The sequence below is a fragment of the Suillus discolor genome, assembly GCF_016758755.1.
Source record: "Suillus discolor strain FC423 chromosome Unknown F5147scaffold_25, whole genome shotgun sequence".
Lineage (NCBI taxonomy): Eukaryota > Fungi > Basidiomycota > Agaricomycetes > Boletales > Suillaceae > Suillus > Suillus discolor.
This window is the reverse complement of record NW_024541272.1, coordinates 415,839-432,031: the sequence shown is the minus strand read 5'-3', so window position 1 is coordinate 432,031 and position 16,193 is coordinate 415,839. Positions and strand designations below refer to the sequence as shown.

Sequence of the window (16,193 nt, the reverse complement as noted above, 5' to 3'; positions counted from 1 at the left end):
GATCCCTATTTTTACGCCCTTGTCACTATGACGTCCGTGATGACCCAGGTGAGTTTCATACTAGACGTATTTGGCTCTATATCTCATTGGAGATAGATATATATTTCTAGTTATTTAACGATGCTCTCGAACTTCTGGCCTCAGCTGTTACTATATCTGCAATATGTAATTTTATGATGATCTTGGAGCGGTGTCCACCTGTGTGCGTCTCATGGGTCCCCTCGTGCTAGGGCGCAAACGTCAAACCCATTGCACTGCTGCGCCTTCTGGAGGCCGACTACCTTTTGGAACGTCTCTGCTCCATCTCTTACAACATGCTGCCGAGTTCCCACTCCACAATATAGTACGCTACACATCTCAGGTAAAATTGAACAGCGTTATGACCATCATGATCGTGGGATATAGATATTGACCACAAGGTTACCGTCATTTCGTACACCTGCAAAGTATAAATTCTGGTCTGATCTGAAATTCTGGCACACTCCGGAATCCAGGTTCCATTCTTCTCCCATGCACTTTTCCCGGACCAGTCTGCTTATGCTTATCCTTTCGGTACTCAATGCAACCCGCCTAGTCTGGCATGTTTGAACGTGAACGTTCACACCGTTCCTGCCAGTTTTCATTTCTCTTACGTATGGGACAACATCTCTCACGCACAACTGAGCTGTACTACTCAATCTCTGTTGTAATCATCATTGGTTCGATACACCTGCGTGCGAGCCCCAATTTCTGCTGCACGCAGCCAACGCTTTACACTTGAACCTACTTGAACCATCTTTTATTTCAACATAGCTCATTCACATTTACAACATATCATGCATGCAGATGCTATTTTTTTGCATGATAAGATGGACAATAATCCACAGCATAATGATTGACACTGCTGCAGAACTTCTGAGCGGAAATTAAACAGGAAGCGTCAAAGATCATGCGCAAATCCCCTATACTGCACACCATAGATCTGCATTCGCACCCTCGACTCGGAAACACTTCACAGATATCATTGACAGGGTTCCAAGAGTTCTGTTCTGTTCCAAGTCTGAACTGGATACACACCACTCAATAAACATCTTGATCGCGTAGCGAAGTCAGACACAGTGACATGCTAGCAATGCAACGAAGGAAGTCCTCTTCACATGCCCGCCCCCCATGCCAGACAACGAGACACTCATAATGAAACTGGGAACGAAAACACACCACATAGAACACATCCTAACGAGGCCAAATGCTTTAAACCCTTGTTCAAATTCATCGCGAACACCAGGAGATTCGGGACGGTTTTTTGAGGACAGTTTTGCCAGTTCTTCCCCCTACACTGTCATAGCACGCGGTCATTCGCAATAACATTATTGGGAATCTTCCCATACACTAGGATCACGGGGAAGTAACAGAGCAGTACCTACTGCGAGAAATGTAATTGTCATCAAGAAGTAGTATATCGACCACGCATCATGCCCTTCCTGCAATGAATAAGAGAAGACCGAAGCTGCAGACGCCGGGGCGATGATACTAGCTACTGTGACAGCTACCAGGGCAATTCCATTGGTTGCTCCGAACGAGGCACGATTGGGAGCAGCTGCTCTAACGAATAATGACATGCAGGCTATGAAGTCTTCTTAGTTTAGCAGAACGCAGGAAGTGCTGGATTGACATACGGTAGCACATGACCAGGCTAGTAGTCAGCGCAAGCTGGACAGCAACACACAGCCATACCGCCATACCCACTCCATAGGCTCGAGCCAGAGCATTGATGACTGGAAATAAAATGACGATGGGTATGCCGGAGCTAACGCCGGTGATGTGGATAGCTCCTGCACCGAAGCGGTCATGTAAACGAGCGTTGAAAAGTAGCTGAAATATGCCATGTGTGACACCTTGTGCCGCAAGCAAAGCGCCTATGCGAGGAGGGTCAAGGGAAAGACCACCAAGTTCAATCGGTGTCGCATAGAAAACAGGTAGGACCGAAGCAAACGCTATGTAAAGCAGGTTTGTGGTAGCATAACTCGTTGTTACCCTCAACACTTTCGAGGTTAACAAGGCATGTAGCGGAAGCGGCTTTGATTGGACTTCTCCAGGATCAACATTACTCGATGGTTGGTGAAGCTTTTGGTATGACTGTCGGAAGAATCCTCCTTTAATTAGCTCCCAAAGTGGTGTCCTGGTAGAAACGCTCTGTCAACCATACTTAGTGTGATCCAGAGATGAGTTTTCAGTATCACGCTCACCTCTTTAAGACGAAAATACGTGATTAGCCAAGCTATCGATATAAAAAATGCTGAAATAGAGCATGGCAGGAGATATGGATAAGTTTTCAGGAGTTCTGATCGCCCAAAGATGTCAGGGAATCTGTCTGCTGGTCGGGAGAGCGATCCTCCAATGAGCGGTCTAGTAGATGCCGTGAGCCTCAGTGTGAGAGAAAATGTACTGTATGCCTACCCAACTGTGTTTCCGATCATCCATGGAATTGGTATATAACCGTACGCCTCGGGCATATTGGTCACGTCAGTGGTGTCCATCACCAAGGTCTCGAGGACGCCATCGCTCGAATCAAATGCTCCGCAGAAAACACGACTGGTCAAGGATATTAATATTGATAGTCACAACTACTTTTTGACTGAACACGCTGACCTGACCAGCAGACCAAGGAAAGTCTTTGACAGCCCAAACGAAAACATCGAAACAATGATTGCTAATAAAGCTGTCAGCATTACAGGCTTCCGCCCGATGTGGTCGGATAGTCGACTCCAATGGAAAATAGTCAGCATATGAGCTGCATAGCATGATGATTGCTCAAAAGAATATCAGAAACGAATGAAGGAGTAGGAACAATGAAGACACACTTACAAGGATGCCGACATAGTAACCAACCTGAGATTCGTCTCCGTGAGTCACTCCAATGTCTCTAATGAGCTTGACAAAGTTCCAGTTGTAGTCAGATCCTTGAGATCTAGCAAAGGGAAATCTACTCACCTGGGGAATGAACGGGGCAAGGGTCTGAGAAGAAAGAAAACTTGGCATCTCCAAGAGCAGTATAATCCAAAATCGATCCCAGGGCAGAGGTGTCTTAGTCGTTGGCTGCTCTGGTCGTTGCAGGAGAGGTGTCTCCTCGTCATCCTGTGGCACAATCATGGTGGTATAAGGGAGCGACTCGAATGAAAGATGTAGCCCATTATACTATGTGAATTTGTTCCAATGAGGTGTTTGCTGACCGGCTTGCCATTGGCTAGTTAATCGATAAGGTGTGCAACGGCAGTCCACAAGAACCTGCTTATTTTGATTCGAGGATCACAACTGGCCACCGAACACGGCGCCTCTTATTTTACCCGCCGCCGGGTAAAGCCGCCTGCATGTACCCCGCACTGTCGACAACCTCACCATGGTCTTAGATCTTAAGCTTTAAGGTCTGCGCCCACGCGAAGTGAGATGATCAAGTAGAGCACAAAATAGCAAAAAGCCCAAATCAACGATGTCGAATGATCTCAAGCGAGGACGACGTTGTTACTCAGATCAGGCACACTGCAGTCACTGTGCACTGCGGCGCTGTTGCGAGGACATCCAGGAATCTCTGACATTCACGACTCACGTAGTACGGGTATTTGGTACCTCACCACTGACGTTCACATGATGGTGACCTAGCAGACAACGAAGAAAGTTATACACGGAAACAACATGATAGTAACAGGGGCAAAGGCCTGAAAACCTCGTCTCAAGGTACTCTGAATGACAGTGTGTTCTAGCTTGCAGAGGAAGAGAGCATTCATGCATCATTCACCCCGCGAGTTCCCTCGTATGATCAAGCAGAAGAAATCGTAGAATACTTTGTGACGTAGCCTTACTGTGTGAAACAACCTCCGGTTAGCAATACTTAGTACTTAAATATCTTGTTGAATTAGTGTAGAAGCTGTTTCAGAGCGAGCCTCGATCGAGCACTTGAAAGGTTTGGGGTGGCTGCGAGTGTGTATGTCCAGAGCACCGTAGTCATATTAAGATATGCAACATACCTGATCAACCCGGATGAGGGGTCAATTTCAGGGGTGATTTCAACGCCATTCTCGACAACCTTGGAAACGTCAAACACTGCAAGTGACATTGCGGCGGTTAACCAGATGGATGCATCAGCGAGATGCAGACCTATACAGTCGAAAGCGATCAACGTTAGAAAACTTGTTAGTGTTCTGTCAGTCGTGCATACCCGGGCAGAGCCTATAGAACAGAACCTTAGCATTTCACTCAAAATATAACAGCGACTCAACTCTTACCGTCTACCAAAACCGAAGCACAGGGTGCGAGGATCGGTCTCAGGCTCTTTTCCATCCTTGGCCAAAAAGCGCTCAGGATTGAATTCCGAGGGATTGACATATGCCTGCGGATCATTGAGCATGAACCTGTCACAATTCAAAGTGTTAATATACCATATGCACAAGGAGAGTACCAACCATATGTTAGGTGATTATCACAGAGCCTCTTGGGATGTGATACCCATCGTGGATGTCATCCTCAGTTACGCTGTGATCAACTGACATCGGGCACTATTGGTCAACTAAAGATTACGATAAACGAGATACACATACCAGTAGGTATGACAACATTCCAGCGGAGGACCTCCTTAACAAGCGCCTCGATGTAGGGGAGGGAGGACGCGATCGGCGAAGGAGGGAAGACGATCAGGGCCAACAACAGCATCAATTTCAGCCTGAGCCTTCTTCTGCACATCAGGGAAAAGTGTCATAGCCAGGAAAAATGAGTAGATCGCAGAAACAGTCTGAGCAAACAGGCGTTAGCCCCAACATATGATAGTTTCAAACGGACAAACCGTGTCGGCACCAGCGCTGAATAGTGATACAGCAGACCACTTCACAATGTGATCCTCTTCCGCTGTCAAAGTACGGTCCTTTAACAAATCTGAAGTAAAAGACTTGAGGGCAATGCCAGCAACCTGTAAAATTCAATCAATAGTGCGTAGCGGAAAAACTACAAATCTTAGTCACCATCTGATCTTTGACAAACTTGTAGGGTATAGCAGCCATCTCTTCGACGGTCGCTCGGCACTCACGGGCTATGCGTTTGAAGCCAGGCACCAGGGAACCACTCTGGGACCTTTGCCACTAGAACATAGTCAGGTCTATTGAGAGCGAACGTCGAAATGTCATGGCCTTACAGGATGGCAGGAAGTCGACCATAAATTCACCGATGTAAGCGTGCTGCGAGAATTCGTCTAAAGTACGTTCTGCAATGTCAACGAGAGGATCCTTATTCTCCTTGACTTCATAACCATAACAGATGCGCAGAATGATAGCGCCAGTGGTGCTAGAAAGATTCAAGGTTAAGCCAGTAGTGATACTACAGAATACATACTGTCGAATGTGTGCTTGCAGCTGGTCAGGTTTCGCTAGTACACGCTTCAGGAATCTGCGGGTCTCCATCTCCTCTATGGGCTGGTAGACAACCAAAGCAGCGCGACTTACCAAGGGCGCGATGGAAATTCTTGCGGAATGAGCGGAAGCGTTCACCATAACGGAGATAAGGCAAAGTTTGCCCATAGCCCATAAGTTCGCCACTCATAGGAACAACTGGACGGTCAGAGTATATAGAACTCTTCTTGTCCAGCATTTCCACCGCAGTTTTGGCGGAGTTCAGCACGAAGATGTGCATACCTAGAACATTGACATGCGAAATATCACCTGCGCGCAAGGGCATTAAAATGTATGATTCTGGAAAAACGGGAGACTTTACCATACTTCTTGCCCCATTCAGCGAAGGTGAGCCACGGTTTGACAAAAGGTATGTCTTGAATGTTCCCAACTAGAGGCAGGCCCCGAGGACCAGGGGGATATTGTGGGTTCTTCTTGGCGAATATGTAGTCGAGAAACACTCCGACACCAGCAAGACAAATGTACAGCGAAGTAAGAACGGTGAATGTCGACATGGACGACTGTTAGCAGAAGATGAGCAAGAGATGCCAAGTGGAGTGCCCTAGTTACACCTTCACTCGGATTAGTACCGGTTTGCGACTGCACTTTGGCTGCATGAGCAATTTGTTATTAACGCAATGTGTCAAACAAAATCCTGCTGGCATGAGTATGGAAACGAACGATTATAACAACACACATTGTGTTTCTTGATACCGTTCATATTACGGTCATGCGCGATTAACGCAATAGGCTCCAGCTGGCACGTCGCTGGACCACAAACCTTGTTAAACTTATTGCCATCAATATGATGGCCCGGGTTGCATGGTGTTACATAGCAAGTCCCCGACTTCCGCTTCCGATCATTTTCTCAAACATCATACACTAAGTATCACCTTCAAGTTGTACAATCGATGGGTAATATGCAACACACTTCAAAACTCATGTACACTAGATATTTTATATTTTATCGATATCATGTCACTTTTCAACTGCATCGAGTTTACTGAGTATATTGAAGGTGGGACTCGAACACGGTGTCCATGGTACTTTGCCGCCCAAGCCGCAGCCTGACACCTGGCAGTACTTAGGCTTTTATGATAAGCATCAATACATCAGTAAATCATGAGTTCACTTCTTACCCACTTATATCCAACTTTTTCGCACGATTCAGTAGGAAGTCGTGTGAAGGCGACAAAAGTAAGAGCAACTTTTTTCAGTAGATCTCTCTCCTCAAATTCAACTTATTCCCAACTTATTCCAACTTATTTTGACTTATTTTACGAGACTCGTGTGAGACAGCACATTAAAAAGCTGTTTGAGTGAGAAATAAGTAGTTTAAAAGTGCGAAAAATAGAGACAAAAGGCGTCTAGAAGTAGTCCACAAATATGAGTGAGTAGAGGAAAAGTAGTCCAGAGGTGCGAAAAACGGAGACAAAAAGTAATCTAGAAGTAGTCCAAAAATGCGAATAGAAAATTCTTGTTATCAAATCACCGGAAGGGGGGGAAGATGCATTAATGTCCCGATGGTGTAAGGTACTGGGGCAAGCAGAGAGTTCGGAAAATGAAGGACGAAACCAAGAAGTATTCTGTTGGACATGCAGCAGTCAGTAAAGCATATATCAAGTAAAAACTACTTACAGAGCATGGCACGTTTGCCCTTCGGTTTCAGCGAGTCCTCAGAAGTAGTGTTTTGGGCTGCTTGCCGCTGACGCACCAAAGCAATCGTGTCTATCGTGTACTTCATCCCTCGCCTCTGGAGGGATGCATAGTATTCCGATGTTGCCAAGCCACAGTTCGCCTCTGAAAAGGCTGATGCTATAGTGTTGTCCTTACCGGTAGATTTGTTGCGCTTCAGGGGCGTTTTGCGGGCCTTAATACTGCCCTTCACGCTGCTGGTTCCAGTGCTGAATGTATCAGTGAAATTCTTCGGCTTTGTGGCAATATTGAAAGCACGTTCAAGCTGCAAAAATAGACTGTTAATCAAAGTTAAAACCCACAGATACGACCTACAGCAGCGGCACTTGCAGCGATGACACCTTGCATGCCATTCAGCCGTAGAGCATCTGTGTTGAGTGCTGGTACATCGAGGGATCCGGCAGTTGTGTTGATATGAGCTGACTCGATCATTTCCAGTATGAATACCGACCGATAGATCTTGTTTGGGTCGCAATTATCTGGGTCCTCATAGAGAAAGGCCCAGTTCTCGAGAAGACTTGCTGCTAGCTCCTGTTCATAGTCGTCCTCATCCTCGTCCTCATCGATGTTGTTATCTTTAGAGGTGGCCAGAAAGTTGGTGACGAGGGCGATGGCTGTTGATCCGAAATTGCTGCGCCAGGAGCAAAGACGTTGATTCACCTTCGGGTAATAGTTAAAATAGTTGGATACGAAAATAAGAGTGAGACATACCAAGCCCATAATGGGACCTTTTGGTTGAACATTGTGATTCATTCCTGGAAATGCAACGTCAAAAATGGCCTGGAGCGCTGGGTGTAATTTTTCGGCCTCAATGCACCAAAAATTTGGCTGAGCACCTGCCCAAAGAAAAACTGTCGGGATAAAGCTCCTGCGCCATGTGCCATCCTCCAGCATAATTGGTGGGAGATCCGTGTTTCGCCATTGGTTGCCAGATTTGGGCTTTGTCGCCAAGTCAGCAGACATCAAACTAGATTCAGAGATTGTTAGAAGTGCCGGTTCCAATTTCGGTTTCTTGAGTGGTTTCAGTTTCTCGGTGCTAGCGACCATCACACTAGTCTAGTAGAGTATATCTTAGCATCATAAAGACTAAAAAAAAACACTCACCTTTGTAGTAGTGCGTGTTGGCTTAAGAACCTCTACAATTGAGGAAGATTCTTCATCGACCAACATACTATTAGAGTCAGTGACGAACTCATCCTCTTCCCCCTCCTCCTCCTCAATATCATCTGGATCATAGTCTTCGGAGGAGCCTATCAATCCGGCTTCCTCAATTGTTCTCTTTGTCGATGAAGCTGCATGAGGCCGGGCCTGCTCCAGGGCAAATCTCACTATGTCAGCTTGTTGACTAAATGGCAGCAGATGAAATGGTGTTGATACTTGTACTTCGGACATTCCGTCATCTGAACTTTCAGCGATCTGTACGACAGACTAAGTTAAATACTGTGAGTGTGCATCAAACAAAAATGAAAATGAGAGACTCACCTTCATTCCCGCCTTCCCTTTCACACTGTCTGCGAGAGTAGCCGGATGCTCTTTGGAATCCTCATCACCATCCTCATCACCATCTTTTTCATTGCCTCCGTCCTCACTATTGTCCGATATAGAACCGTCCGATGAATCCATCAAGGAAAGTGGTGGGTCTTTTGCAAACAAGATTGTGGTTGCTGCAGTCTGACTCGTCTTCAGCCGGGTTGTTGCTGACAAAACAGAGCCGCCTGAAGGTTCAGGTTCAGCTCTCACAACAGGGGACACCGCTGACTCGGTCTCAGGTTCCAGGCGATTTTGCCAGTTGTTGACCTTCCCTGCCAAGCATTTTTTATTACTAAGTGCCCAAGTCAGTGTCATAAAGCGCAGCGTGGATTCGGTGAGCATCAACATGATGGTGAGAAGACAAGTTCACTGACGGTACATGATTTCCTTTCTTGTCAGTATCGGGTACTTCAACTTCGATTCGCTGATCGCCATCAAGGATTTGCCTTGTTGCAGCCTCATGCAGCTTCTTCTTTGTCTTCTTTGTCGGCTTTGTGATCTCATTCCCAACCGCTCCGCTACTTCCTTCCCCTATGCCACCAACACCCTGACTCTTCATGCCGCCTTGACCCTTCATGCCGCCTTGACCCTTATTAGCCGGTGCTGGGGCCACAGGGAGACTGCTAGAGGTAAGCTCATTAGCTGCAACTGCCCCATCTAACTTTTTCTTGACTGGTCTAGCACGAGGTTTCACCGGCTTCGCTTTCGCAGCTGACTGAGTGCCCTGCTCCACCTCCATGGCAGCCTCGATACCTGCGATATGGTCGATTCCATGCTGCAGGGCAGCTTCCTGTGCAGCCTGCGCCTCCTCGGCACGCTGTTTGTCTTCTTTGATCTGGGCTTGAGTACGTTGTTTTTTTTTACCTTCGAGAAGCACAAGCCCAGGGCGTTGTGTGGCGTTTTTGACACGTGTACGGCGAGGGGAGATGGGAGGTGCCATGACGGATATGAATGGCAGGCAAGGAGAGGAATGCGGCAAAGGACACTGATTATAAAAGGTGAGTCAAACGTAGTGCAGTGTACAAAATTTCCTAAACGCAAACAAACAACCCTTCAGTAGCACTCGATACCATTTTTCCAAGTCCGCCTATACTCGCTACAGGTATGTATATTCACCTCCAACATTTACTAGGCTAATGAGCACTGTCAACAACAGTCCCTCCTGCACTCAGTCTCCCGTCAAGTCCATCAAGCATTTTTACACATCACCCTCGAACATTGGCAAGGGTGTACCACCCCACCCTCAAATGTCTACTCAAGGCAAGGGCGTACCACCCCTCCCTCCTGTACTCAGTCTCCGGTAAGTTCATCTGCATTTTTTCACATATTAAATACTCAAGGCAAGGGCGTACTACAACAGGTTCTGAGGATCATGCCTCAGTCACATCGCAAGCCCAGCGGACTATGCATCCCTTGTACGAAGGCAGGGTGCAACTGCTGGTTTAGGAATCAGTTGGGGCATACTCAGCATGTGAACGCGAAGCACCCCATTTTCCTAACGCCACCTGCACCAACTCAATTGCCACCTCATCCACCAAGCCCTGGGCTTGGCCCCATGGACTTTGGTGACACCGGTCCCATGGATGATGAAGATCCTCCGCAAGTAAGGGCGGAATTCTTTGGCACTGGTGACCAGTTGTATAGAAATTATCACCCTTTCTTGTCCGGTAAGTTCAACCGCTCTATTTTTGTTTAACAGTACTAAAAATATACCTACATTATACCTACATAGCTCGTCCCTGTGATCCTGAGGGCGTATTCCTTCCACCAGGAACTCCTCCACCACCACTCACAGAAAAGTCACTGGATGACTGGACTCCCTACAGGAGCCGCGTCGAATTTGAGCTGGCCGACTACCTATTTACGAAGAATCAAACTCCTGCCAATTCGATTGACCAGCTCCTGAACATTTTGTCAGCTTCCTTGATCCAAGCTGGGGGTAAACACACTCTGTTCTCTGATCATCGCGACCTCTACAGGATGATTGACAATACTCCCCTCGGCGACATTAAGTGGCAATCCTTTTCAGCCAAATACACCGGCACAATTCCAGATGAAGGTGCCCTGCCCTGGATGGAAGATTCCCATGAAGTTTGGTTTTGCGATCCTCGTGACGTTATTCGAAATATGCTCGCTAATCCAGACTTTGCTGCGGAGATGGACCTTCAACCCTACCGTGAGTTTGCAACAGAGAATGATGAACGCCAATGGAAAGATTTCATGTCCGGAGATTGGAGCTGGGCTCAGGCTGTACGTCTTTCATTATCTCATTGTGTATGTCTCAACTAAGGCATCTACAGGACAAGATATCCGAAGATCCTGACACTCATGGCTCCACATTCGTGCCGGTCATTCTTGGAAGCGACAAAACAACCGTTTCAGTTGCCACTGGGCAGAACGACTACTATCCACTCTACGCCTCCATTGGTAACATTCAGAATAATGTGCGTCGTGCTCATCGTAATGCTGTAGTTGTCATAGGCTTTCTTGCAATGCCCAAAAGTAAGTGGTCACTTGTTCCCTGTCGCATTGTTCTGACATCTTAAAAAGCAACCAAAGAGCACGCCGAGACACCAGGCTTCCGAAATTTCCGACGCCAACTCTTTCATTCCTCACTTTCATTCATCCTCAAGAACCTCAAGCCTGCTATGACGAAGCCTGAGGTCACACGCTTCGGGGATGGCCATTACCGTTGCGTGATCTACGGGCTTAGACCTTACATTGCGGACTATGAAGAGCAGGTGCTGCTCGCCTGTATATTTCGAAATTGGTGCACCAAGTAAGTTTTTCTCGATGACCTACTGTTATTTATGCTTATGCCGAGCAAGATGTCTTTCACGTCGCGGAAACCTCGATGATGTCAGTCTCTGTCGCTCAAGATCTCATACAGATGCCCTAATCAAAGAGTGCGACTCTGGAACCCTGCATTTGGAATATGGTATAGTTGGCGAGCTTGTGGTAACTGTTACAGGCATCTGTAACACCTATGAGAGCCACTGCTCTGCCTACGCCTGCCCCCGCTCTGCTAGACTCCCCGCGCGGCGGTGCGCCGCCCGCGCCTAGAAAGACAGTGGTCTGGACCGCTGTGACCCCTCCCCTGGCGCTATAACCCGCCCCTGGCCTAGAAGGCCTTGTACCTGATCCATGGAGGCTGTACGCCTCATGGTCACCCTAGATCAGCGCATGCATACCGCATGTCGCTTCATGAAGATCCGGAGCGCGCTCGGCGCTTCCTGTACCTATGCGCAGCTGCCCTTGGCGCAGCATGCTTGATCAGAGGTTAAGCCTCATGTATCTTATCTGAACCTCATGTCTTGCTATCATAGATTTACGATATACTATTGATTACAGACTGAGCTAGAATACTTGTAGTACTTCCCTATAAGTAGACACAGATTATTGTACTTAGACTTTACTTTAATCTACTAGGTTCATCCCCAGAACTTGCTCATCTAAGCCTACCAGCTTCCTTGTGTGAGACCGCACTTCTAAGTCGCCCCCATACGACTTAGCACGTATCCGCTAGCCCTGCATCTCGACGAGCGCCGCCTTACTGAGATCGCCGGAGGAATCCTTGACGTTCCGTCGAGGCCAGACCACGCTCAGCTTCAGTAGACTCACTCGAGTCGTCGCTGAGAAGACCCATCCTAGTTCGCACACGCCGACCCACAGTCAGCGTAACAGTAACTTGTTCCCTTAGTTTCATTAGTACTTAGATTCACTCATGAATGCAGCCGTTTACGAACGATTTCCCCCGCGCCGATATTCACGAGTTGCTTGCGCCTGACATTCTCCATCAGCTCATCAAGGGGGCATACAAAGATCATTTGGTTGATTGGGTAGAGAAGTATCTCCTGCAGACACATGGAAAGAGGCGAGCTAATATTATCCTAGATGACATTGACCGAAGGTGCGTTTTCTTTACTGTAATTTTACTTAGACTTAATTTTTCATAGAATTGCGGCAGTCCCTCCATTTCCTGGATTGCGTAGATTTCCCCAAGGACGTCATTTCAAACAGTGGACAGGTGACGACTCAAAAGCACTTATGAAGGTAATCTACATTTTATTCTATACAAAATATTGTAGCACTGATTGTCTTAAGGTTTACTTGCCTGCCATTGAAGGATATGTGCCAGTGGACGTCGTGCGTTCCTTCCGGGCATTACTTGAGTTCTGTTACCTTGTCCGTCGTAACGTCATCAACGAGAAGTCCCTCTCTGAAATCGAAGATGCGCTGACTCGTTTTCATACATATCGTGAGATTTTCAAGACGACTGGAGTAGTCACTACTTTCTCACTTCCTAGGCAACACTCTATGGTTCACTATGCCCGCCTTATTCGACTGTTTGGTGCTCCAAATGGGCTGTGCTCCTCGATCACAGAGTCCAAACATATCAAAGCCGTCAAAGAGCCATGGAGGCGTTCCGGCCGATACAAGGCACTAGGACAGATGCTGCTAACTAATCAGTGTTTGGATAAATTGGCAATGTCACGGGTGGATTTCCGTTTTCGTGGAATGCTTGCAGGTACATGTGTATCTGCTGTTCTCGCATCACTCGGTATGTTGCCGCTATCTCATTTAATATGTAATTCTCATTCTCATTACTACTAGAACCATCAGCAGATGGACGACCTGCCACTACTATCTCCCCTGCGCAAAGTGATGTAGAAGAGCCCCATACTACTGACTCGGACCAACAAGAACCCAGTATACCAAAAAGTGCCAGTGTGGCTGACACTGATGTTGCTGCGGACTTTGAGGACATTGACGCACCGATGTCTGTCCTTGCACATGTCGAACTTGCACGAACGTCTCGTATGTCATTTATTTATATTCTCTATCTTAATGTGCTAACTATGAATTCAAATAGAAGGGAAAAAGCGGGCACAAAGTGTCCCTGCGCTAGCCAATGAGCTTGATATCCCACATCTGGCTGATCTCGTCTCGCAATTCCTCATCGGACAACTGTATCCGGACAAGGACCCTACCGAAGTTCCCGAGAGTATCATGGACTGCCCTCGTTTCAATGGGAGGATACGGGTCTTTAATTCTGCAGTATCAATGTTCTTCGCACCGAGCGATTTGAGTGGGATTGGTGGGATGAAACACGAGTACATTCGCGTGTCTCCCAAGTGGAGAACTGGACATGCACGCAAAGATTGCGTGCTTGTCATTACTGACTCAAATGCTCACGGAATGCGTGGCATGGATATTGCTCAGGTACTCACATTTTTTTCCTTTCGACTCAGGGATGTACGCTATCCATGCGCAGTTGTCCGCTGGTTCAACCAAGTTGGAAATGCACCAGATGACGATACTGGAATGTGGATGGTAGAGCCTTCCTCTGTTGATGGTCGCACACACTTTGCGGTGATCCATGTGGATAGTATTTTCCGTTCCGCTCACCTTATTCCAGTCTACGGTACTGATATGCTCCCCCCGGCAATTAAATCCCACCATGTTCTCGACATATTCACCCTTTTCTATGTCAACAAATATGCTGACCATCATGCATTTAAAATAGCAGCTTAGTGTAACTCACTTTTTCTATCATTTTGTTTACTTTGTTCCTTGTCGCTCACTTTTCACCTTACTCACTTTTTGCTGACTTTTCCGCTTATTATATGTTGGTTACTTAATTTCAAAGCATGAACTTTTCACGTCCAAACAAATAGTGGGAAAAAGTGAAAATGAGTAACAGGTCACTTATTTAAATGCTAAAAAAGCTAGAAAAGTGAACTCATGATTTACTGATGTACTTTTCTTTGTGAATTGTCCGAGGTTTGCAAGTGCGGCTAGACTGCGCTTAAGCATTTGTGTATTGAGGATGTGCCAGCACTCAGATGGACTGAGCTCAGCTCATAGCATGATGTTTTTCGGACATTGATATTGAACACTCGGGACATACAAATCATTCATAGTCATCTTCTAGTGCACGACATTTACAAGAATTATAAAATAGAGGTGTTGTCATTGTGTGACGTTGGCTATTTAGCGGATAAGGCTCGAAGGCAACGGCACAAGGATAAGAGAGAGTTCGAACGTAAATGACAGGATCAAAGTCTCCAATTTGGGGGTTCAAACAACTCTGCCCTAACTCTACGACTAGGTATGATATTTAAGGTCTACGAAGACGGCTGATATCGGATACTAAGGTAAACGGGAAAGGTAGGAAGCCAAGGGGTAACGCAGGGCTCGGCCGATAAATAGATAACTATGAGACCGGTAAGTAGTTGTGTGCATAGAGTCAGACATAAGAAATATAAATGAGGAACAGATAACCAGGAGCAAAAGGAACGTAACCGTTACATCTCCCCCTCCAGGGAGACGTCCGTCCCCTCGAGTCTTTTGGTTGGTGGAGTGTTAGTCCTCTGTGGCCATGGTCTCTTTGATGACCGCACCAGATGAGGGGCCCGTGACGGGGTATGTAGTGGGCAGGTCGGTCTCCTTCCGAATCTTGCCCAGTCCCTTTTTGTGTAACTTCTGCGCCTGCTTGCGCCTGAAGTTCTTTTCTTTACACTGTCCCGCCCGACGCATCTCCATCTTCTCCCGCTGATGAGTGGTGCTCAACGCCGTATGCCAGACCATCTTTTCCATCTGCCCCATGCGGGTGGATGAGACGGTTGTATTTTCATCATCGTCGTCGTCCCCAATGATGTCTGATGCCTCAATTGAGGATCCGGCACTGATGACGGTGCCGTGCTCATCTAGGTACGAGGCTGATGAATGCAAGCCTTCGCTGTTGAAGGCCTGCACGAAGAATTTGTAGCCCAGAGGGCCAGGGGGACGGGAGCAAGGTCCCTTGTTGCGGAGGGTGTGAGAGTACATCACGAACAGCTTGAGCTGGTCGTGCATGATGAGGTGAGAGTCGTTGGGATTTTCGGGGTTGCGGATGAGAATGTCGTGTCTGTGCCCCGTGAAGTACAGCAAGTCTCCCTCGTCTTGAAGGACCATCATGGCGAATAGTGATAGCTCGGTCTCATTGGACCACGAGAAGGATGGTGAGAGTGCTGATGATGGGATGAAGGACAAGGTGGGTTGTTCTGGTGGGGTAGGGACGGGCACTGACTTTATATTATTTCCTCCTAGCAACATGACCCCAATATAACTTGTCAGGTCGTCTCCAGGTGGAGTCCCTTGCCCCTCTGTCAACTCAGAGATATTAGCGTAGCCGAAGGAGTCCAGGTACTCGCCTAAGGCATCCAAATGGCACACTTGCCTGTATGGCAACCAGGTGACGTCCCCGGCTCGCCACTTTACCTCGAACGTGGTGTTCCGCCCTGCCCCGTGGTGCAAGAGAACACGATCCACTAACCATTCACCCTCTCGCTCGCTATCCAGGTCCACCACCTGCGTGTCCAGGCGTCCAGGGAAGAGTCTGTCATCATTTGGAATGTGGATGCGAAGGAGGGAGGAGTGGAAGACGGGGTGTATCCCGCATTGTCGTAAACGACTAGGTAAGTCCGCCAGGAAAGAGTTATTACTGTAGCTTTTGATAAGCCTGTAGGGTCCTATATATTTGGGCGTCAGTTTGCGCGCTGAGCCCTTGGGCAG

General features: G+C 47.4%; 5 protein-coding genes across 5 annotated transcripts; 1 reads left to right on the top strand and 4 right to left on the bottom strand.

Annotated features, from left to right (window-relative positions):
• Nucleotides 1-1,346: 1,346 nt before the first annotated feature.
• F5147DRAFT_576300 (major facilitator superfamily domain-containing protein) lies at nucleotides 1,347-3,129 on the bottom strand (the record flags this gene model as incomplete). Its single annotated transcript, XM_041431310.1, has 7 exons — nucleotides 1,347-1,603; nucleotides 1,656-2,172; nucleotides 2,226-2,385; nucleotides 2,437-2,571; nucleotides 2,629-2,789; nucleotides 2,845-2,910; nucleotides 2,971-3,129. 7 exons carry the CDS (start codon nucleotides 3,127-3,129, stop codon nucleotides 1,347-1,349), a joined length of 1,455 nt encoding a protein of 484 aa, XP_041293256.1.
• Nucleotides 3,130-3,872: 743 nt separating this feature from the next.
• F5147DRAFT_745646 (cytochrome P450) lies at nucleotides 3,873-5,926 on the bottom strand (the record flags this gene model as incomplete). Its single annotated transcript, XM_041439768.1, has 14 exons — nucleotides 3,873-3,948; nucleotides 4,002-4,131; nucleotides 4,193-4,203; nucleotides 4,260-4,385; nucleotides 4,480-4,516; nucleotides 4,572-4,617; nucleotides 4,640-4,762; nucleotides 4,814-4,936; nucleotides 4,989-5,056; nucleotides 5,079-5,105; nucleotides 5,159-5,307; nucleotides 5,356-5,428; nucleotides 5,466-5,681; nucleotides 5,734-5,926. 14 exons carry the CDS (start codon nucleotides 5,924-5,926, stop codon nucleotides 3,873-3,875), a joined length of 1,398 nt encoding a protein of 465 aa, XP_041293255.1.
• Nucleotides 5,927-6,894: 968 nt separating this feature from the next.
• On the bottom strand, nucleotides 6,895-9,576 carry F5147DRAFT_652586 (uncharacterized protein; the record flags this gene model as incomplete). The annotated part of the gene is made up of 8 exons (XM_041433649.1): nucleotides 6,895-6,947; nucleotides 7,050-7,371; nucleotides 7,422-7,766; nucleotides 7,818-8,162; nucleotides 8,211-8,242; nucleotides 8,279-8,534; nucleotides 8,589-8,928; nucleotides 9,011-9,576. 8 exons carry the CDS (start codon nucleotides 9,574-9,576, stop codon nucleotides 6,895-6,897), a joined length of 2,259 nt encoding a protein of 752 aa, XP_041293254.1.
• Nucleotides 9,577-10,589: 1,013 nt separating this feature from the next.
• Nucleotides 10,590-14,171, top strand: F5147DRAFT_576357 (uncharacterized protein; the record flags this gene model as incomplete). Its single annotated transcript, XM_041431313.1, has 7 exons — nucleotides 10,590-10,886; nucleotides 10,937-11,138; nucleotides 11,187-11,415; nucleotides 11,465-11,594; nucleotides 12,371-12,546; nucleotides 12,593-13,172; nucleotides 13,521-14,171. Coding segments are annotated over 7 exons (2,265 nt in total), but the record flags the coding sequence as incomplete, so codon positions are not given.
• Nucleotides 14,172-15,002: 831 nt separating this feature from the next.
• F5147DRAFT_652584 (uncharacterized protein) lies at nucleotides 15,003-15,596 on the bottom strand (the record flags this gene model as incomplete). The annotated part of the gene is made up of 1 exon (XM_041433648.1): nucleotides 15,003-15,596. The coding sequence occupies one exon, from the start codon at nucleotides 15,594-15,596 to the stop codon at nucleotides 15,003-15,005; it is 594 nt and encodes a 197-aa protein (XP_041293252.1).
• Between the last annotated feature and the right edge of the window lie 597 nt (nucleotides 15,597-16,193).